The sequence below is a fragment of the Oncorhynchus clarkii genome, chromosome 16 (genome assembly GCF_045791955.1).
Source record: "Oncorhynchus clarkii lewisi isolate Uvic-CL-2024 chromosome 16, UVic_Ocla_1.0, whole genome shotgun sequence".
Classification (NCBI taxonomy): Eukaryota; Metazoa; Chordata; class Actinopteri; order Salmoniformes; family Salmonidae; genus Oncorhynchus; species Oncorhynchus clarkii.
The window spans coordinates 39,043,669-39,067,932 of NC_092162.1; the positions used below are offsets into that span (position 1 = coordinate 39,043,669).

Here is a 24,264-nt window from a genome sequence, read left to right on the forward strand (position 1 = left end):
TTAACACTACAGCAAACAATACAATTCTATACGATTCAGTGCTTCCAACTTTGTGGCAACAGTTTGGGGAAGGCCCTTTCCTGTTTCAGCACGACAATGCCCCGGTGCACAAAGCAAGGTCCATACAGAAATGGTTTGTTGAGATCAGTTTTGAAGAACTTGACTCGCCTGCATAGAGCCCTGACGTCAACCCCATCGAACACCTTTGGGCTGAATTGGAACACTGACTGTGAGCCAGTCCCCACAGCGATGTTCCAATATCTAGTGGAAAGACATCTAGTGGAAGCTGTTATAGCAACAAAGGGGTTTTATAATGCCCATGATTTTGGAATGAGACGTTCGATGAGCAGGTGTCCACATACTTTTGGTCATGCAGTTTATGTGGTAGTAGAGTAGTGGCCTGAGGGCACACAGTTAATGTGTTGTGAAAAGTGTTATGAAATGTAATGTCATGTAATATTTTAAATGGTATATACCTGCCTTAATGTTGCTGGACACTGGGAAGAGTAATGGGGATCCTTAAGAAATACTTAATAAAAAACGAATCCCTGTGACTCCTCTGCCGGTCTCCCTGATGGATGGAGGCTACTTTCTCTAGTTCACCACTGCCCCTGCCCTCTGGCCTGGTTCAGCCTGTTCAGCCGCTATTTGTTCAAATGTTTACTCCCGGCCAGACTCCTCGGCATAGCGACAGTATATATTCACCTGTGGCCTTTTATTTCCCATCAACTTCTGGAAATGTGACCTTTTACTTAAGATGTAGTGTACACAGTGGGTGTGTGTGGGTGTCGGCCTGGCCGCCCGTGTGTGTGTCCTAGCTTTCCTGTCCTGTTAGGAATCCTCCAGCCCTAGCTCTACCCTGGCTGACAGGACGCTCCCTGACTGGCCGATCCTGATCCTTACCAGATGTCCTCTGCTCTGGCGGAAGCCCACAGGAAAGAACTCTCTCTCTTTCTCGCATCCTCTATTTTTACTCCTCTATTTTTGCTTTCCAAAAGTTCAACGGAAGCCGATATCACGGCGGATGTGGTTCCTACAGGGAGACCATGCCTTCGTGAGGTGGAGGTAGTGTGTGCGCGTTAGCGTGCGGTGCGGGCGTGCCAGTTGTTTATGCTTGTGGGCGCGCACGGTGCTAAAATTCTACTCTAAGAACTATCCAAACTCTTTTTTTTCTTCTTCTGCCTTTTCCTACTTGAAGGAGAAACTCGAAAATCTCTCAAAGTGCATCCAGACAGTACAGTCCAGACAAAAGTTGATCTCTCCTGAAGAGAGGAAGGAAATACCATTTGATGACTAGAGCAAGCGGAGCTATAACTCTTGGTACATTATAGTCATTTCACTACCGTTCCTTGGTTAACAGTACTACATTTTTTGACTGTTTGACTGAAGTCAGTCTAGGAATTTTCCGTTGACCATCAAATAATAAACAATTGATCAAACCGGGCCTCTGTCGGAATGTTAGGTCAGATTAGCAGTATCCTGAATGAAGAGGGAGAGGGAAAGCAGGAAATAGGGTAAGCACTAAGCAGAATGTACTGTATCTGAGATAAAGAGAAAGGGAAGTTACTAGAATGTGTGTAAGAGTGAATGAGAATAAGATGTTGGCAGAATGAAAGTCTAATCTTTTATCTCCTGTGGGTGGTCAGAAGACAAAAACAGAGAGAAAGAGAGAGAGAGAGAACGCAGAATGACAGAAGCCGTGACCCCGAGATGACTGACCTACATACATTAATCCGCCTCTTCCTTTCTCTCTATTTTTCTTATTCTCTCTCACACTCTCTCCTGTCCCCCCCCCCTTCTGTCTTGCTCTCTCCCCTATCCTTCGCTCACTCCCATGTCTCTCTTTCTCCCTGTCCCTCTCTCTCCACCTTGTCCCTGACAGGACAGACGGAACCAGTGATCTCCTTTCCTTCTCTCCCCTGTCTCTGTCTGTGTGTAATCCTGACACCAGAGCCTTATGACTGACTGTTAGTATGACTGAGTTCTTATTCCCACAGCCAGAACTGGAGGGGAATAACACACTTAGCAGACTGATGGGGTGGTCTGGTGCACCTGCGTTATGTTTAGTAGGGCACACTGTAACAAAACGTTTTGCAACGGAATACGAAGATCTGTGTTCTTATTGGACAAGTTCAGATATACAGTGGCAAGAAAAAGTATGTGAACCCTTTGAAATTACCTGGATTTCTGCTTAAATTGGTCGTACAATTGGATCTGATCTTCATCTTAGTCACAGCAATAGACAAACACAGTCTGCTTAAACTAATAACACACAAACAATTCTACGTTTTCATGTCTTTATTGAACATACTGTGTAAATATTCACAGTGCAGGTTGGAAAATGTGTGTGAAACCTTGGATTTAATAACAGGTTGACCCTCCTTTGGAAGCAACAACCTCAGCCAAATGTTTTCTGTAGTTGCGGATCAGACCTGCACAACGGTCAGGAGGAATTTTGACCATTTACAAAACTGTTTCATTTCAGCAATATTCTTGTGATGTCTGGTGTGAACCGCTCTCTTGAGGTCATGCCACAGCATCTCAATTGGGTTGAGGTCAGGACTGGGCCACTCCAGAAGGCATATTTTCTTCTGTAGAAGCTTGTTGATTTACTTCTGTGTTTTGGGTCATTGTCCTGTTGCATCACCCAACTTCTGTTGTCCTTCAATTGGTGGACAGATGTTTATTTTTACACGTTTTATTGAACCTTAATTTAACTAGGCAAGTCAGTCAAGAACAATTATCTGATTTACAATGACGGCCTACCCCGGCCAAACCCAGACAAAGCTGGGCCAATTATGGGCCGCCCTATGGGACTTCCAATCACGGCCGGATGTGATACAGCCTGGATTCAAACCAGGGACTGCAGTGATGTCTCTAGCACTGAGATGCAGTGCCTTAGGCTGCTGCGCCACTCAGGAGCCTTATATTCTCCTGCAAAAAGTATTGATAAACTTGGGAATTCATTTTTCCATCGATGCAAGCTGTCCAGGCCCTGAGGCAGCAAAGCAGACCCAAACCATGATGCTCCCTCCACCATACTTTACAGTTGGGATGAGGTTTTGATGTTGCTGTCCTGTCTTTTTATCTCCACACATAGTGTTGTGTCTTCATTACAAACAACACAACTTTAGCTTCATTTGTCCACAGAATATTTTGCCAGAAGCGCTGTTGAACATCCAGGTGCTCTTTTACAAACTTCAGACGTGCTTCAGACGTTTTGGGACAGCTGTGGCTTCTTCCGTGGTGTCCTCCCATGAACACCATTCTTATTTAGTGTTTTACGTATCGTAGACTCGTCAACAGAGATGTTAGCATCTTCCAGAGATTTCTGTAAGTCTTTAGCTGACACTCTAGGATTCTTCTTAAGCTCATTGAGCATTCTGCGCTGTGCTCCTGCAGTCATCTTTGCAGGACGGCCACTACGAGGGAGAGTAGCAACAGTGCTGAAATTTCTCCATTTATAGACAATTTGTCTTTTAGAGATACTTTTGTAACCCTTTCCAGCTTTATGCAAGGCAACAGTTCTTAATCTTAGGTCTTCTGAGATCTCTTTTGTTCGAGGCATGATTCACATCAGGCAGTGCTTCTTGTGAATAGCAAACTCACATTTTGTGAGTGTTTAATATAGGGCAGGGCAACTCTAACCAACATCTCCAATCTCATATCAATGATTGGACTTCAGGTTAGCTGACTCCTGACTCCAATTAGCTTTTGGAGAAGTCATCAGCCTAGGGCTTCACATACTTTTTCCAACCTACACTGTGAATGTTTAAATGATGTATTCAATATAGACAAGAAAAATACAATAATTTGGTGTGTTATTAGTTTAAGTACACTGTGTTTGTCTATTGTTGTGACTTAGATGAAGGTCAGATCAAATTTGATGAACAATTTATTCAGAAATCGAGGTAATTCCAACGGGTTCACATACTTTTTCTTGCCACTGTAGCTCCCTTGTTCACTGAGTTTTAAAAGCTTTGTCAGAACCGGTAAGATTCCAGTTAGTCATGTAAGAGAGACACCTGACACAGTATCCACTATCTTTATCTTGGCCCCCTTACCAACCGTCTCGGTTTCAAATACCATCTATCCCATTTGCTGTTGCCGTTCACACATCATTCCCAGTGTTTGATGTGTAAATGAAAGAGCACAGCCATCGTCTAGACTCTGCCGTTCCCGGGAACACGGCATCTTCCGTCCTTTTTCTCCTCCGTGCCGTTTCCTCTTCATCTGGAGGCATGTTCTTTGCAGCTGAATGCGAAGCGTCCACCACACGGAACCCCTAACAAGGGTGTGCGTCCTGAATGGCACCCTGTTCCCTACATATTAGTGCACTACTTTTGACCAGAGACCTATATGGGCCAGTTTGGGACGCAACCACTGGACGGCCTCCTCCTGATTAACTCTGAGAGGACCTTCGGGGGGTGGGGGTGTGAGGGGGGTCTTCCCTTCATATCCAGGTCTGTCTCGGGGGCTATCGCCTCCTTGTCTGTTTTTTCCCCAGAGAAAATCATGACTATCTCCCCTAACCCTACACACTGAGCAGCAACAGCCAATACCATCGATGGATGACCAATTCATTTCTTCATCAGTTCAGATTTATTGTGTTTTCTCAGGTTGGATACGTTGACTGAGTATGTGCTCTCTGACCCTGTTGATTAGATAGATTGCATGACCGTAGCTACCTTGTTAAGCCTCCTAGACCTAAGGCATTTGCTCGGGTGGGCTAAGACAAGTTGTCAGGTCTCAGGCAAAGATTGTCAACAAGCAAACATGATTCCCCACACCACTTCTGTTACACGGGGCAGTAGGTGTGAACTCAGAGTGTGTGTGTGTGTGCGTGCGTGCGTGTGCATGCGTGTGTGTGTGTGCGCGCGCACGCGTGTTGACTCACATGTGTGTAGGCCAGTGAAGTACAGCCTTGTAGCGAGTCAGACAGGTAGCTGGGAGAGTTTAGGGTTGCCGGGGAGAGATCCTCAGGACTGGCCAAATTATACCTGCACTCCTACAACACACACACACACACCGCATGAGCACACACATACACACCCAGCTAGACAGAAGGAACATCGTTACTCAGCATAACACAGCGAAATCACTCAACACATCGACGTGAGTCAGTGTTTACGCTGTGACTGGGTCAGAAACGTCCCCAGAGGTGAAAGGGCAGGGTGCTGTTGATGCGTAACGAGCAGCATCACCCCTGCCATAGCTATCCCACTGTCCACCGTGTGTTTACAACGCAGCAGTCATTCATAGTCTTCCTAGGCGAGGCATTGTACTGTCAATAGGCTGTGGTCAGGGAAGGTAAGTACAGATAAAACATACTGTTTATCTATGGGGAAGCTGGCACCGCTATATATTTACACGGGAAGAGTTGTAGATCTGTGTTTGACAGACAGCTGTACTAAACAATCATTTGTCTATTTGCTCTTGAGCCTGTTCATAAGCCTATGCTATCTTGTGATATGATATATGTATATGTAGCTACTGTATGTAGAACACTGTGGCAATTTTACAGAGTATACGGATGAGTTTACTCTTGAGGAGGCACATTTCAAATCTGTCACTTGCCATTGTCCATATATGACATATGTACATACCTGTATGTGTCACAGGAGGTTGGTGGCATCTCAATTGGGGAGGACAGGCTCGCGGTAACGGCTGGAGCGGAGTTGGTGGAATGGTGTCAAATACATCGAACACACGGCTTGATGCCGTTCCATTTCCTCCGCTCCAGACATTATTATGAGCTGCCCTCCCCTCAGCAGCCTCCACCGGTATGTATGCAGGTCTATGTACCCTAGTCTACACTGTATCCTGAACACTGGTGCTTAGCAACGCCTCTCCACTCACCATCTCTGTGTGTGTGATGGGTAGTACAGTGGTGAGGTGGTCCTCTGATCCCAGGGGGCTGGCCAGCCCCAGCCCTCCCAGGCCCAGGCCCAGGCCCAGGCCCAGGCCATGACTGTGGCGTGGGGGTGGAATAGGCGGAGGGGGCTTGCTTCCCCCATCCAACTTCCTGTCCTGCCGCTCCCCCTTGGCGCTGGTGGAGATGTTGACGGCCCCGGCGCTCAGCTTGCGGACGGGATTGGTCAGCCACCTCTTCAGGGTGCTGACGGAACGCCGCGAGCCCGGGGAGTTGGGGGCGGAGCTAATGGACGCCGTCAGGGTCGGGGGCAGGGACGCCACGGAGGTGGAGATGCTACCCTCGCTGCCCGCCGCTGAGTATGAGTCTGGAGAGAGACAGAAAGGAGGGAAAGAGAGAGAGACATTTAAAGAAGGACAGTGGGAGGAAGAATTGAATAGATACTTAATTGTAAAAAAAAATAAAACGGAAACTGAATGATTTTCCACCACAATATCCATCCTCATACTCAAACAACCACACACAAGTCTAGGTCCAAGAGGCTTCTGAACAGCTTCTACCCCCAAGCCATAAGACTCCTGAACAGCTAATCAAATGGCTACCCAGACTATTTGCATTGTCCCCCCCTCTTTTACACTGCTGCTACTCTCTGTTTATTATCTATGCATCGTCACTTTAACTCTACTTACATGTACATATTACCTCAATTACCTTGACTAACCTACACCCCCGCACATTGACTCTGTACCGGTACCCCCTGTATATAGCCTCCACATTGACTCTGTACCGGTACCCCCTGTATATAGCCTCCACATTGACTCTGTACCGGTACCCCCTGTATATAGCCTCCACATTGACTCTGTACCGGTACCCCCTGTATATAGCCTCCACATTGACTCTGTACCGGTACCCCCTGTATATAGCCTCCACATTGACTCTGTACCGGTACCCCCTGTATATAGCCTCCACATTGACTCTGTACCGGTACCCCCTGTATATAGCCTCCACATTGACTCTGTACCGGTACCCCCTGTATATAGCCTCCACATTGACTCTGTACCGGTACCCCCTGTATATAGCCTCCACATTGACTCTGTACCGGTACCCCCTGTATATAGCCTCCACATTGACTCTGTACCGGTACCCCCTGTATATAGCCTCCACATTGACTCTGTACCGGTACCCCCTGTATATAGCCTCCACATTGACTCTGTACCGGTACCCCCTGTATATAGCCTCCACATTGACTCTGTACCGGTACCCCCTGTATATAGCCTCCACATTGACTCTGTACCGGTACCCCCTGTATATAGCCTCCACATTGACTCTGTACCGGTACCCCCTGTATATAGCCTCCACATTGACTCTGTACCGGTACCCCCTGTATATAGCCTCCACATTGACTCTGTACCGGTACCCCCTGTATATAGCCTCCACATTGACTCTGTACCGGTACCCCCTGTATATAGCCTCCACATTGACTCTGTACCGGTACCCCCTGTATATAGCCTCCACATTGACTCTGTACCGGTACCCCCTGTATATAGCCTCCACATTGACTCTGTACCGGTACCCCCTGTATATAGCCTCCACATTGACTCTGTACCGGTACCCCCTGTATATAGCCTCTCTACTGCTGCTCTTAAATGTATTTTTATTTTTTATTTATCTATCTTTTTTTTTAAACTTAACTGCATTGTTGGTTAGGGGCTTGTAAGTAAGCATTTCACTGTAAGTCTACACATGTTGTATATCGGGCCATGTGAAAAATCTAATTTGATTTGATTTTGACACGGTTGGAAGCAGCACAGGATCAGCTGGAGAGAAGTGGCATCAGAGCAGTTGGAGGGAGAGAGAAAGACAGAGATGGAGGGGGGCAAAGGTTACATAACCGGTCAAGAGAAGTCAGGGCCCGTGAATGAATGATATGCTCTCTAAGTCAACCACTGGGATTTCTCAGGTCTCCATATTGATGGATGGGAGTTTAACTAAGGCAAAGGGCAGCAGCAGACACACATATGCAGGGACAGATGTTGAACCACCGCTAACCACAACAAAATCAATAGAAGACAGAGACAGGAGTCAAAGTTTGGAGGGATAAATCCAGCTAGCTAAGTACTGGATAACCATAGAGCTAGATAACCATAGAGCTGGATAACCATAGAGCTAGATAACCATAGAGCTAGATAACCATAGAGCTAGATAACCATAGAGCTAGATAACCATAGAGCTAGATAACCATAGAGCTGGATAACCATAGAGCTAGATAAACATAGAGCTAGATAATCATAGAGCTAGATAACCATAGAGCTGGATAACCATAGAGCTAGATAACCATAGAGCTAGATAACCATAGAGCTAGATAACCATAGAGCTGGATAACCATAGAGCTAGATAAACATAGAGCTAGATAACCATAGAGCTAGATAACCATAGAGCTGGATAACCATAGAGCTAGATAACCATAGAGCTAGATAACCATAGAGCTAGATAACCATAGAGCTAGATAACCATAGAGCTGGATAACCATAGAGCTAGATAACCATAGAGCTAGATAACCATAGAGCTAGATAACCATAGAGCTGGATAACCATAGAGCTGGATAACCATAGAGCTAGATAACCATAGAGCTGGATAACCATAGAGCTAGATAACCATAGAGCTAGATAACCATAGAGCTGGATAACCATAGAGCTGGATAATCATAGAGCTGGATAACCACAGAGCTAGATAACCATGGAGATGGATAACCATAGAGCTAGATAACCATAGAGCTGGATAACCATAGAGCTGGATAACCATAGAGCTAGATAACCATAGAGCTAGATAACCATAGAGCTAGATAACCATAGAGCTGGATAACCATAGAGCTGGGTAACCATAGAGCTAGATAACCATAGAGCTAGATAACCATAGAGCTAGATAACCATAGAGCTGGATAACCATAGAGCTGGGTAACCATAGAGCTAGATAACCATAGAGCTAGATAACCATAGAGCTAGATAACCACAGAGCTAGATAACCATAGAGCTAGATAACCATAGATCTGGAAAACCAAGGAGCTGGATGACCATAGAGCTAGATAACCATAGAGCTGGATAACCATAGAGCTAGATAACCATAGAGCTGGATAACCATAGAGCTAGATAACCATAGATATGGATAACCATAGAGCTAGATTACCATAGAGCTGGATAACCATAGAGCTGGATAACCATAGAGCTAGATAACCATAGAGCTGGATAACCATAGATCTGGATAACCATAGAGCTGGATGACCATAGAGCTAGATAACCATAGAGCTAGATAACCATAGAGCTAGATAACCATAGAGCTGGATAACCATAGACCTAGATAACCATAGATCTGGATAACCATAGAGCTAGATTACCATAGAGCTGGATAACCATAGAGCTGGATAACCATAGAGCTGGATAACCATAGAGCTGGATAAGCATAGAGCTAGATAACCACAGAGCTGGATGACCATAGAGCAGGATAACCATAGAGCTAGATAACCATAGAGATAGATTACCCCAGAGCTGGATAACCCCAGAGCTGGATAACCATAGAGCTAGATAACCATAGAGCTAGATAACCATAGAACTGGATAACCCCAGAGCTGGATAACCATAGAGCTGGATGACCATAGAGCTAGATAACCATAGAGCTAGATAACCATAGAACTGGATAACCCCAGAGCTGGATAACCATAGAGCTGGATAACCATAGAGCTGGATAACCATAGAGCTGGATAACCATAGAGCTGGGTAACCATAGAGCTAGATAAACATAGAGCTGGATAACCCCAGAGCTGGATAACCATAGAACTGGATAACCATAGAGCTGGGTAACCATAGAGCTAGATAACCATAGAGCTGGATAACCCCAGAGCTGGATAACCATAGAACTGGATAACCATAGAGCTAGATAACCATAGAGCTGGATAACCCCAGAGCTGGATAACCATAGAACTGGATAACCCCAGAGCTGGATAACCATAGAGCTGGATAACCATAGAGCTGGATAACCATAGAGCTGGATAACCACAGAGCTGGATAACCATAGAACTGGATAACCATAGAGCTGGATAACCATAGAGCTGGATAACCATAGAGCTAGATAACCATAGAGCTGGATAACCATAGAGCTGGATAACCATAGAGCTGGATAACCACGGAGCTAGATAACCATGGAGCTGGATAACCATAGAGCTAGATAACCATAGAGCTGGATAACCATAGAGCTAGATAACCATAGAGCTAGATATCCATAGAGCTAGATAACCATAGAGCTAGATAACCATAGAGCTAGATAACCATAGAGCTGGATAACCATAGAGCTGGATAACCATAGAGCTAGATAACCATAGAGCTAGATAACCATAGAGCTAGATAACCACAGAGCTAGATAACCATAGAGCTAGATAACCATAGAGCTAGATAACCATAGAGCTAGATAAACATTGAGCTAGATAACCATAGAGCTAGATAACCATAGAGCTAGATAACCATAGAGCTGGATAACCATAGAGCTAGATAACCATAGAGCTAGATAACCATAGAGCTAGATAACCATAGGGCTGGATAACCATAGAGCTAGATAACCATAGAGCTAGAAAACCATAGAGCTAGATAACCATAGAGCTGGATAACCATAGAGCTGGATAACCCCAGAGCTGGATAACCATAGAGCTGGATAACCATAGAGCTGGATAACCATAGAGCTAGATAACCATAGATATGGATAACCATAGAGCTAGATTACCATAGAGCTGGATAACCATAGAGCTGGATAACCATAGAGCTAGATGATCATAGAGCTAGATAACCATAGAGCTGGATAACCATAGAGCTAGATAACCATAGAGCTGGATAACCATAGAGCTAGATAACCATAGATCTGGATAACCATAGAGCTAGATTACCATAGAGCTGGATAACCATAGAGCTGGATAACCATAGAGCTGGATAACCATAGAGCTAGATAACCATAGAGCTGGATAACCATAGAGCTGGATAACCATAGAGCTGGATAACCACAGAGCTAGATAACCATGGAGCTGGATAACCATAGAGCTGGATAACGATAGAGCTGGATAACCATAGAGCTGGATAACCATAGAGCTGGATAACCATAGAGCTGGATAAACATAGAGCTAGATAACCATAGGGCTAGATAACCATAGGGCTAGATAACCATAGAGCTGGATAACCATAGAGCTAGATAACCATAGAGCTGGATAACCATAGAGCTAGATAACCATAGAGCTGGATAAACATAGAGCTAGATAACCAAGAGCTGGATGACCATAGAGCTAGATAACCATAGAGCTGGATAACCATAGAGCTAGATAACCATAGAGCTGGATAACCATAGAGCTAGATAACCATAGATCTGGATAACCATAGAGCTAGATTACCATAGAGCTGGATAACCATAGAGCTGGATAACCATAGAGCTGGATAACCATAGAGCTGGATAACCATAGAGCTAGATAACCACAGAGCTGGATGACCATAGAGCTGGATAACCATAGAGCTAGATAACCATAGAGATAGATAACCCCAGAGCTGGATAACCCCAGAGCTGGATAACCATAGAGCTAGATAACCATAGAGCTAGATAGCCATAGAACTGGATAACCCCAGAGCTGGATAACCATAGAGCTGGATGACCATACAGCTGGATAACCATAGAGCTGGATAACCATAGAGCTGGGTAACCATAGAGCTAGATAACCATAGAGCTGGATAACCCCAGAGCTGGATAACCATAGAACTGGATAACCATAGAGCTGGGTAACCATAGAGCTAGATAACCATAGAGCTGGATAACCCCAGAGCTGGATAACCATAGAACTGGATAACCATAGAGCTAGATAACCATAGAGCTGGATAACCCCAGAGCTGGATAACCATAGAACTGGATAACCCCAGAGCTGGATAACCATAGAGCTGGATAACCATAGAGCTAGATAACCATAGAGCTGGATAACCCCAGAGCTGGATAACCATAGAACTGGATAACCATAGAGCTAGATAACCATAGAGCTGGATAACCCCAGAGCTGGATAACCATAGAACTGGATAACCCCAGAGCTGGATAACCATAGAGCTGGATAACCATAGACCTGGATAACCATAGAGCTAGATAACCATAGAGCTGGATAACCCCAGAGCTGGATAACCATAGAACTGGATAACCCCAGAGCTGGATAACCATAGAGCTGGATAACCATAGAGCTGGATAACCACAGAGCTGGATAACCATAGAACTGGTTAACCCCAGAGCTGGATAACCATAGAGCTGGATAACCATAGAGCTGGATAACCATAGAACTGGATAACCCCAGAGCTGGATAACCATAGAGCTGGATGACCATAGAGCTGGATGACCATAGAGCTGGATGACCATAGAGCTGGATAACCATAGAGCTGGATAACCATAGAGCTGGATGACCATAGAGCTGGATGACCATAGAGCTGGATAACCATAGAGCTGGATAACCATAGAGCTGGATAACCATAGAGCTGGATGACCATAGAGCTGGATGACCCCAGAGCTGGATAACCATAGAGCTGGATGACCATAGAGCTGGATAACCATAGAGCTGGATAACCATAGAGCTGGGTAACCATAGAGCTAGATAACCATAGAGCTGGATAACCCCAGAGCTGGATAACCATAGAACTGGATAACCATAGAGCTAGATAACCATAGAGCTGGATAACCCCAGAGCTGGATAACCATAGAACTGGATAACCCCAGAGCTGGATAACCATAGAGCTGGATAACCATAGAGCTGGATAACCATAGAGCTGGATAACCACAGAGCTGGATAACCATAGAACTGGATAACCCCAGAGCTGGATAACCATAGAGCTGGATAACCATAGAACTGGATAACCCCAGAGCTGGATAACCATAGAGCTGGATGACCATAGAGCTGGATGACCATAGAGCTGGATGACCATAGAGCTGGATAACCATAGAGCTGGATAACCATAGAGCTGGATAACCATAGAGCTGGATGACCATAGAGCTGGATGACCATAGAGCTGGATGACCATAGAGCTGGATGACCATAGAGCTAGATAACCACAGAGCTGGATAACCATAGAGCTGGGTGACCAGCATCCCCTCTCTCAACAGTAACCTTCCCCTCTCTCCCCTCCCTCAACAGTAACCTTCCTATCTCTCCCCCTCCCTCAACAGTAACCTTCCCCTCTCTCCCCCTCCCTCAACAGTAACCTTCCCCTCTCTCCCCCTCCCTCAATAGTAACCTTCCCCTCTCTCCCCCTCCCTCAACAGTAACCATGCCCTCTCTCCCCCTCCCTCAACAGTAACCTTCCCCTCTCTCCCCCTCCCTCAACAGTAACCATCCCCTCTCTCCCCCTCCCTGAACAGTAACCATCCCCTCTCTCCCCCTCCCTCAACAGTAACCATCCCCTCTCTCCCCCTCCCTCAACAGTAACAGTCCCCTCTCTCCCCCTCCCTCAACAGTAACCGTCCCCTCTCTCCCCCTCCCTCAACAGTAACCTTCCCCTCTCTCCCCCTCCCTCAACAGTAACCTTCCCCTCTCTCCCCCTCCCTCAACAGTAACCATCCCCTCTCTCCCCCTCCCTCAACAGTAACCATCCCCTCTCTCCCCCTCCCTCAACAGTAACCGTCCCCTCTCTCCCCCTCCCTCAACAGTAACCGTCCCCTCTCTCCCCCTCCCTCAACAGTAACCTTCCCCTCTCTCCCCCTCCCTCAACAGTAACCGTCCCCTCTCTCCCCCTCCTTCAACAGTAACCGTCCCCTCTCTCCCCCTCCTTCAACAGTAACCCCCCCTCAATACATTTAAAAAAAAAACACCCATGTCCATCCTAGACAGGATTTTCTGTTCTTCAGTGATGTGGGACATGGGAAGCAGGGGGGGGGGGGGGGGTTCTCTTTAATCCTATGGACCGGAAGATCTTTGTCTGGTTATAGCTTTGCTTTTTGTCTTATCCCCTTCCCCTTTTCCTATCCTTCTCCATTCCTCAGGCCTCAGCCTGGGATAGTCTTTCCTGTGAGATGTGTGGCTGCCATCTTTTGGTTACATCATCAATTTTTGATCTCTTATCTCCTTCCCCCGTCCCGTCATCCCCAAGTCTTCCTTTCCGGTAAGATGTGTTGATGTGTGGCTGTGGTCTTTCATCTATGGTGAGGCCCTAAATGACCCTCTCTTCCCATCCATCTCCCTGACCCCTGACCTCTAACCACTGACCCTCTACTGTCACGTTGACTACAGACGGGGAATGACAATGGCCCTGGAAATGTGTGAACTGGTTGTTATGTGAAGGTGGAAGTGGTTTGACCTCTTTTGCCTGATTCTTCATGACAGAGAGAGAGAGAGATTATCTCACTATCGTAGTCTGGTTTGCATACATTAGTCTTCTGTAAAGCTTTTTCAGTGTGACTCAATTTGTAAGTGTTTCTACATCAAAGCTAGTTGCCTCTGTAAATCCACAGTCCTTCTCAGTGTGTGTGAAATTATTATAATTCTTCACTCTTCGTTCAGGCTAAATTAAATATCTCGGTCCACACACAAAGAACCCAGTATGCCAGCTTCAGTACAATGAGCCATGTGACATGTTCCCTTCAATTCTCTTTTCTCCGTTGTAAAAAGTATCTTCTGAGATCAAAATAAAAGAAGAACATTGTTTATAAATCATATTCTCCATGTAAATTTTTCCTGTTAGATAACCATAGAAAAATTATGTCAATTTTACAATTATCTTCCTCCTCCTCCTCCCGACAGGGCTATTGCCTTGCTAATAGTTACCATGATCCATTAAAAACAAGAGAGACTTCAGCACATTCAATGCTTCCCTGCAGTGTGGCCATCTATCTACTGACTGTCACTTCTCTTCGATCTAACATTGTTTCTTGTCTTCCTCACAGTTTGACTGAGGAGAACAGATTTGGTCCTCTGTCTTTGTTCAACATATCGGGGCCCTAGAATAGATGCTTTACAGATGGCAAGTATGTGAGCTTTTTCATTACACACACACGCACACACGCACGCACCCATGAAAGAGTGGGGGAGGTGAATGGAGGACAGAAAGAAGGGAAGAGAGGAAGAGAGAAACAGAGGGGGTACAAAGAAGGGCGGGTTTTAGTCCGGAGGGAGTGGAGCATACATGATGATACACCAAACACACACACGGACACGGGGACACACACACGCACACACACACACGCACACACACACACACACACACACACACACACACACACACACACACACACACACACACACACACACACACTCTTTTACACACATATAAACACACACACACACACACACACACACATAAACACACACACACACACACACACACACACACACACACACACACACACACACACACACACACACACACACACACACACACACACACACACACGTACACACACACACACACACACACGTACACACACACACACACACACACAAACACACACACACACACACACATACACACAGGCAAGGGTTCTCAATTGGTTTAGCTCACCTCCTTGGGCGGAAAGGAAATGTGGAAACCAAATTTGGACTCTCCTCCACTCGTGCATCATCAGACAAATGACGTCTAGACAGGTGGAATCCCAACATAAATGTGTAAAGTGATAAGAAGAAACGTAGCCGCGGGGCATTCAGTAGGAAGAGACGTCATCAAACTGCCCACTCAAGAAACAATTTCAAACTGTAACCAGTGCCTGGAACCTGTTTCAGGTTGTCAGTCAACCTATCCAGGTATTTGCTTCAACACCTGCATTGCTTGCTGTTTGGGGTTTTAGGCTGGGTTTCTGTACAGCACTTTGAGATATCAGCGGATGTACGAAGGGCTATATAATTAAATTTGATTTGATTTGATTTATTTACAAACAGTACAGGAATTAAATTATCAACACGTACAGTATTGATCACGTCTTTACTAATGCTGCAGAAATGTGCTTTAAAGCAGTATCCAAATCCATAGCATGTAGTAATCACAATATAATAACCATATCTAGAAAAAACTAATTTCCAAATGCTGGGCCTAATATAGTGTTTAAGAGGTCATACAATAAGTTTTGTAGTGATTCATATGTTGATGATGTAAAGATTATTTGCTGGCTTATGGTGTGTAATAAGGAGCAACCAGACGCTGCACTTGACACATTTATGCAATTGCTTATTCCAGTTACTAATAAGCAGGCACCCATTAAGAAAATAACTGTAAAAATGAGTAAATCTCAGTGGAATGATGAGGAATTGAAAAATTGTACGGTTGAGAGGGATGAGGCAAAAGGAATGGCAAATAAGTCTGGCAGCACAACTGATTGGCAAACGTACTGCAAATAAAAAAGTAATGTGACTAAACTAAATAAAAATAAACTATACTATGAAACAAAGATAAATGATATAAAGAATGAGAGTAAAAAGCTTTGGAGCACCTTTCACTACATTTTGGGGGGAAAAGCCAACTCGGCTCCATCATTCATTGAATCAGATGGCTCATATGCCAACTACTATAATGACTTTTTCATTGGCAAGATAAGCAAACTTAGGGATGACATACCAGGAACAAACGCTGACACTACTCATCCAAGTATATCGGACCAAATTATGAAAGACAAGCATTGAAGTTTTGAATTCCGTAAAGACAGTGTGGAAGAAGTTATTGTTGTCCATCAACAATGACAAGCCACCGGGGTCTGACAGTCTGGATGGAAAATTACTGAGGACAATAGCGGACGACGTTGCCACTCCTATTTGCCACATCTTCAATTTAAGCCTAGTAGAAAGTGTGTGCCCTCAGGCCTGGAGTGAAGTTGAAGTCATTCCACTACCCAATAATAGTAAAACACCCTTTACTGGCTCAAAAAGCCAACCAATCAGCCTGTTATCAACCCTTAGTAAACTTCTGGGAAAAATGGTGTTTGACCAGATACAAAGCTATTTCACAGTAAACAAACTGACAACAGACCCTCAACAAGCACAGCACTTACACAAATGACTGATGATTGGCTGAGAGAAATTAATGATACAATTATTGTGGGGGCTTGTTAGACTTCAGTGCAGCTTTTGACATTATCGATCATAGTCTGCTGCTGGAAAAACGTATGTGCTAGGGCTTTACACCCACTGCTATAATGTGGATAAAGAGTTACCTGTCTAACAGAACACAGAGGGTGTTCTTTAATGGAAGCCTCTCCAACATACAGTAATCCAGGTAGAATCAGAAATTCCCCAGGGTAGCTGTTTAGGCCCCTTGCTTTTTTCAATCTTTACTAACAACATGCCACTGGCATTGTGTAAGGCCAGTGTGTCTATGTACAGTATGTGGATGACTCAACACTATACATGTCAGCTACTACAGTGACTGAAATGACTGCAACATTTAACAAAGAGCTGCAGTTAGTTTTGGGAATGAATAGCAAGGAATAAACTAGTCCTAAATATTTCCAAAACTAAAAGCATTGTATTGGGACAAATAATTCACTACGTCTCGTAATGAATCATGTGGAAATTGAGCAAGTTGAGGTGACTAAACTGCTTGGAGTAACCCTGGATTGTAAACTGTCATGGTCAAAACATATTGATACAACAGAAGCTAAGATGGGGAGAAGTCTGTCCATAATAAAGCGTTACTCTACCTTATTAACAGCACTATCAACAAGGCAGGTCCTACAGGCCCTAGTTTTGTCGCACCTGGACTACTGTTCAGTTGTGTGGTCAGGTGCCACAAAGAGGGACTTAGGAAAATTGCAGTTGGCTCTGAACAGGGCAGCACGGCTGGCCCTTAAAAGAACACGGAGAGCTAACATTAATGACATGCATGTCAATCTCTCATGGCTCAAAGTGGAAGAGAGATTAACTTCATTTACTGTTTTTTGTATGAGGTGTTGACAAGCTGAATGTACCGAGCTGTCTGTTTAAAATACTGGCACACAGGTCGGACACTCACGCATACCCCACACGACATGCCACTAGAGGTCTCCTCACAGTCCCCAAGTCCAGAACAGACTATGGAAGGCGCACAGTACTACATAGAGCCATGGCTACATGGAACTCTATTCCACATCAGGTAACTGATGCAAGCAGTAGTATAGGATTAAATTTTTTTTAAATACACCTTATGGAACAAAAGGGATTGTGAAGAGACACGCACAAAGGTACAGACATGCGTACGCACACATTGTGATTGTTGTCTGCTGGTACTGAACATTTTGTGTTGTGGACATGTGGTGGTGTAGGGATGTTATAGGATGTACAGTTTTATCTTTAGCTCATTCAGTACAAACATAGTTCACTGTTATATCTGTTGTTTTATACGTCATGTTGGTGCTTTGCTTTGTTTGGACCCCAGGAAGAGTAGCCAATGAATAAATACTAAAACAAATGGCTGGAGCATTTCCAACATGGAACTGATGCCACCAGGAATCTCACACCCGTACACAAACACACACAGGTCAGCCTTCCCATTGACCCTCACCGGCGTCATAGATGGAGGTCCCACTCTCTATTGGTTTCTGCATTGTGCCTCTCAGTCTCGTATGTGGGAGATATAGCTATAGAGCCATTCCATAATTGGTTCTCTCCTCTCTCCGTGTGTGTGTGTGAACAACAATATCGATGGGAAGACGTACGTGAAAAAGCACACGCGCGCACGCACGCACACACGCACGCACACACACACACACACACACACACACACACACACACACACACACACACACACACACACACACACACACACACACACACACACACACACACACACACACACACACACACACACACACACACACACACACACACACACACACACACACACACACACACACACACACATCCTGCAGGCCCTCTCTTCATCATCTCTAATGGTGTTTTCTAGGAACAGATTACACTGAAAGCCGGGTCGTTTAGTTAATGCAGGTTCACCATTGTTTACACATGAAAGCTGACATCAGACACACACACACACACAAACACACACACACACACACACACACACACACACACACACACACACACACACACACACACACACACACACACACACACACACACACACACACACACAGATCAGACAGACTGGGGTGATCAGTTAATGTTGCTGAGCTTACAACCAGACGCCCACACATTGTTCCTACTGTCTGAGTCTAGCTGATGAGACAAACTGTCTGCTTTCTGATGAGACAAACTGTCTGCTTTCTGATGAGACAAATTGTCTGCTTTCTGATGAGACAAACTGTCTGCTTTCTGATGAGACAAACTGTCTGCTTCTGATGAGACAAACTGTCTGCTTTCTGATGAGACAAACTGTCTGCTTCTGATAAGACAAACTGTCTGCTTTCTGATGAGACAAACTGTCTGCTTTCTGATGAGACAAACGGTCTGCTTTCTGATGAGACAACCTGTCTGCTTTCTGATGAGACAAACTGTCTGTCTGTCTCTGTGCTCCTCCTTTCTAATGGGTCTGTGTGTCTGCTGGAATGATAGTCTAGCCCAATGCTAAATGGACATCACATGTGGGTTATACTTCTGACAGAAAGACAGCCCTAATGGACAACATTTACCTTCTGATCCTCCATGCATTGTAGCCAACTGTGCTGTTTTGAATGAGAATGAGCTACTCTTCAAGGGTTATGGTAAGGTGCAAACGATGATAATCCGAATCAATGGGACGTTTTCCAAACCAGTTATTATGCAACTGAAGCCCATTCTGAAACAGCTGCTCTGACACCATTATACTGGGCACTGGGACTGGCATACAGCAAATGGTTTTCCTTGGACTGCAAGTAAGGACAAAACTCTTTGGAAACTTCTGAAATGCAGGCTTTCATACCATACTGCTTCTGTATGGCCAGGAGGTGCAAATGTGAGTGTGTGATTGACAAAGAATGAAAGAGAGAGAGAGAGAAAGTGTGTGTGTGTGTGTGTGTGTGTGTGTGTGTGTGTGTGTGTGTGTGTGTGTGTGTGTGTGTGTGTGTGTGTGTGTGTGTGTGTCCGTGTGGGTGTGTGTGTGTGTGTGTCCGTGTGGGTGTGTGTGTGTGTGTCCGTGTGGGTGTGTGTGTGCATAGAGGCAGAAAGTGAATGTGAATGTTAGCTGTACAGTAAGTATGAGTCCTGTCCTGAAGAGAAGTTTGGTCCTATTCCCCTTTATTGATTAGTTAGTAGGTGAGTGGTGCTGAGCCAACAAAACAGATCAGGCTAAAAGCCTTGGCTCTAATGGTGCCCACTTGTTCACAGCACTGACTTTCAGGGCTCTCTGCAGCCTCACGGGACCTCAGGCTCTTTAGGCTTCACAGACACTCACACACATTCTCACAGCATGCTGCTAGTAGTGCGCGGGTCAGCTGTTTGTTCACCGCAATTGCTAATAAACCATCCACCTGACTATATGCGCAGCATGCACTGTAGGCTTCAGTCAGAGACAGTGGAACTATTTTTTGACAGGTGGTGCAGGATTTATTTTTGCTGATTTATACTAAACTACACTGAACACACATAAGCAACACGCAACAATTTCAACGATTTTACAGAGTTACAGTTTATATAAGGAAATCTGCCAATTGAAATAAGTTCATTAGGCCCTAATCTATGTATTTCACATGACTGGGTAAGGGCACAGCCATATGTGGGCCTGGGAAGGCATAGGCCTACCCACTGGGGAGCAAGGCCCAGCCAATCAGAATTAGTTTTTACTCACAAAAGGGCTTTATTACTGACAGAAATACTCTTCAGTTTCATCAGCTGTCTGGGTGGCTAGTCTCAGACGATCCCGCAGGTGAAGAAGCCGGATGTGGAGGTCCTGGGCTGGCGTGGTTCCACATGGTCTGCGGTTGTGAGGCCATTTGAGCGTACTGCCAAATTCTTTAAAACGATGTTGGAGGCAGCATATGGTAGAGAATTGAACATTAAATATTCTGGCAACAGCTCTGGTGGACATTCCTGCAGTCAGCATGCCAATTGCACGCTCCCTAAAAACTTAAATAAGCTTTTTGTGCATATAGAACATTTCTGTAATATTTTATTTCAGCTCATATATCATGGGACCGGAGTCGGTTGTAGCCCTTCTGCCGCCCTAGGCAAGAGCAAAAAACGCTGCCCCACAAAATTAGAATTGAGCCAGTAAGAAAAATCACGTTAAAAAGGCATATTTTCTGGATGTTGAAAAAAACTTTTTTTTTCCAGACTTAGAAATCATGTTTGTTTTTGGTTCTGAATGAAAAGTTGAAAAGACTAAATGTATGGACATCTTTGTTTTCCAGACTTAGAAATCAGGTTAATTGTAGATACAGACGTCTATGACTGGTTAAGATTTGGACGGGACCAAAACATCGTTGTCCGTGGACCTTGAAATCAAGGCCAGTCTGGACTGCGCCCCCCCCCCCCCCAAAAAAGACCAAAAGATGTCTGTGCTTTCTACAGTGTTGCCTGGAATTGACGTTTATGTATAACCATCTATGTGGTAAGCCTACCGTTTGTAAAACACCAAGAAAAAAGATGGCCGGACAGGACAAAATAAAGACCAGAAGACCTCGGCTCATGCTTACTGGTGTGTAGCCTATCATGTCGGCCACAATGTTATGTTAACATCGGCCACAATGTTAACATCGGCCACAATGTTATGAATGCCCATCCACGTGGAAGGCCTACCAGGCTGCTGCCTTTATTACTCCTGATTCCTGTGACTAATCAATTTGTCAATTTAAGCTCTGAGTATCTGCTTCCCAACTCTATCAGGAGTTATCGTGAGCCTATTTGCAATGTGTTTACACAGCGGGAAATGCAGAAGTATTTGATTTTTCTCTATGATCAGCTTGTCAATAATGTAGTGAGAAAAACTTGAAACCACTGATCAAGATAACGGGGTGAAACTCCTGGGCAACAGTTGTGATTGGCCATTCCATATTGTCCATTTCACTTTGACCTGTCCTGTTTTTAGGAGATGTTTGTTTGTTAAAGCATGACAGCCATTTAGGTTAGGCTAATTGATTGGAGAAACCTGCATGGTGTTGAAAGTGTCTGTCTCGTTACATTGTAGGCTACAGAAAAGGCCACATACTCTTTCTACCATATCCTGCATCTGCTACATGATTTATGTTTGATCCTTTTTCTGACGGAACGTTGGTGCTGCGCCGCAGCGATGCGTCTCTCCAACAGCACCCTGGAGAGGCGCGCTGGGAATGGACAAGCAAAATATTTTGCGCCCTTGCATTTGACAAAGGGGACACTGCTTATCACGAGGCGGCTTCGGCGCTCACCTAAAAAGCCCATATGCCACTGGATGAGAGAAATGGACTTTGTTTTTGGGCAGAAAATGCCGCCCTTGTCAATCTATTAAATATTTTATTTCCTCTCATCAATCTACACACAATGTTGAAAAAAAGTTCAGGTTTGTTTTTGAATTAAAAGTTGAAAAGACTTTGCAAAAACAGGTTTTTAGAAATGTTGTCAAATTTATACAAATAAAGTAACTGAAATATCACATTTACATAAGTACTCAGACCCTTTACTCAGTACTTTGTTGAAGCACCTTTGGCAGCGATTACAGCCTTGAGTCGTCTTGGGCATGACGCTACAAGCTTGGTACACCAGTCTTTGGGGAGTATCTCCCATTCTTCTCTGCGGATCCTCTCAAGCTCTGTCAGGTTGGAAGGGGAGCGTTGCTGCACGGCTATTTTCAGGTCCAGAGATGTTCGATCGGGTGCAAGTCCAGGCTCTGGCTTGAGACTTGTCCCAAAGCAACTCCTGCATTGTCTTGGCTGTGTGCTTAAGGTCGTTGTCCTGTTGGAAACGGAACCTTCGCCCCAGTCTGAGGTCCTGAGCGCTCTGGAACAGGTTTTCATCAAGGATCTCTCTGTACTGTGCTCTGTTCATCTTTCCCTCGATCCTGACTAGTCTCCCAGTCCCTGCCGCTGAAAAACACCCCCACAGCATGATGCTACCACCACCATGCTTCACCGTAGGGATGGTATGGACCAGGTGATGAGCGGTGCCTGGTTTCCTCCAGACGTGACACTTGGTATTCAGGCCAAAGAGTTCAATCTTGGTTTCATCAGACCAGACAATCTTGTATCTCATGATCTGAGAGTCCTTTTGGTGCTTTTTGGCAAACTCCAAGCAGGCTGTCATGTGCCTTTTACTGAGGAGTGGCTTCCTTCTGGCCACTCTACCACAAAGGCCTGATTGGTTGAGTGCTGCAGAGATGGTTGTCTGAATACTTTCCGAATGCACTGGATGTTTCTGCTTATCATTTCCGGCATTTTGGTAGTCTATTTCTTAGTCAACTATATAATTAGATACATGAAGCTTATCTTCTGTTATTATGTTGTCCAAGAAAACTAAATAAGCCCTTGCTCACCAGAATGTCTCGATTGAATGAACGTTTCAATTTAGTTGACATCGGTAAAGTTTTCTCTGTCATCTCTGCTTCTTCGGCAGAGCAAAGACATTTAGGGAACGGGGAGAAGATGCAATAAAATAAAAAAAATACTAGAACGATTTTCTGTGCAAAATTTCCAAATGACATCAGTTTGATCGATCGTAAGGAAATAGAAATCTGTGAAAACAACCCAACATGTTTCTGATAAGATTTCAGTTCGACTTGGATGCATATTTTATGAGGTTGAAATACTATCAGCTTTTGTGGTGCTGATAAAGACAGCACCTCTACAGACGGTCCCTAACTGTGCATTCACATTCTCTCAAGATGCTGAAATAAATAAATCACAATTTCTCCACTCCTGTTCCCGTGTCAAAATTTAGCCTGCGTTTGGTGTACCATTTTACTGTAAGAAATGCTTAATTCTGCAGGAGTTAATATTAAGGCTACGTGAGAGGTTATAGACCAACAGTCAGTGTCCAGATTTCAGTGTCCATTTAACCCATCTGTTCAGTACAGTTCCCTTGGCGTTGATTATTTTTGTGCTCCTTTTCTCAATGAGGGCTGGCAGTTGGCTGTTCTCCCTCTCCCACTACTCCCTCCTACCCTTCTCACTCCTCCTACCTCCTCCTCCTCCTTTCTCCACTCTGCCCCACCTATTTGAAGTCCCTGTCTTGTGACTGTCAAATTTGTTTATCGCCTCACAATCACCACACATAACACTGCTATCATCCTCTTTAACCACTTCAACAAATCCTTCCCAAACATTACATTTCTGGAACCCACCTTGTCATTATTTTAAACTCCATTTCACAGCTTTCCTCTTAAATTACGACATCGTCCTTTTTGCCTGTGCGGATAGATGTTAACTTTTTCTGCCCGTTCCCAAAAGCATTTGGTAATTGGCATGTATGCTATTTGACGCGCGAACAGTTAGGCCCTAAACTGGGTTTATGCGCTAATGCCAGATAGCCTAAAATAATG

General features: G+C 44.8%; 1 protein-coding gene across 6 annotated transcripts in view; it reads right to left on the reverse strand.

The window, feature by feature from the left end:
- LOC139368410 (rho guanine nucleotide exchange factor 25-like) overlaps positions 1–24,264 on the reverse strand; it is a 141,802-nt gene that overhangs the window by 41,770 nt on the left and 75,768 nt on the right. For 3 of the 6 annotated variants that reach the window (XM_071107264.1, XM_071107268.1, XM_071107265.1), the window contains 2 exons: positions 5,860–6,239; positions 4,898–5,008 (listed from right to left, as the gene is read on the reverse strand). In XM_071107264.1, coding sequence (XP_070963365.1) covers positions 4,898–5,008; positions 5,860–6,239 — 491 coding nt within the window. The remainder of the gene's footprint in view (positions 1–4,897; positions 5,009–5,859; positions 6,240–24,264) is intronic. The other 3 variants (XM_071107266.1, XM_071107269.1, XM_071107267.1) reach the window with 1 other exon arrangement.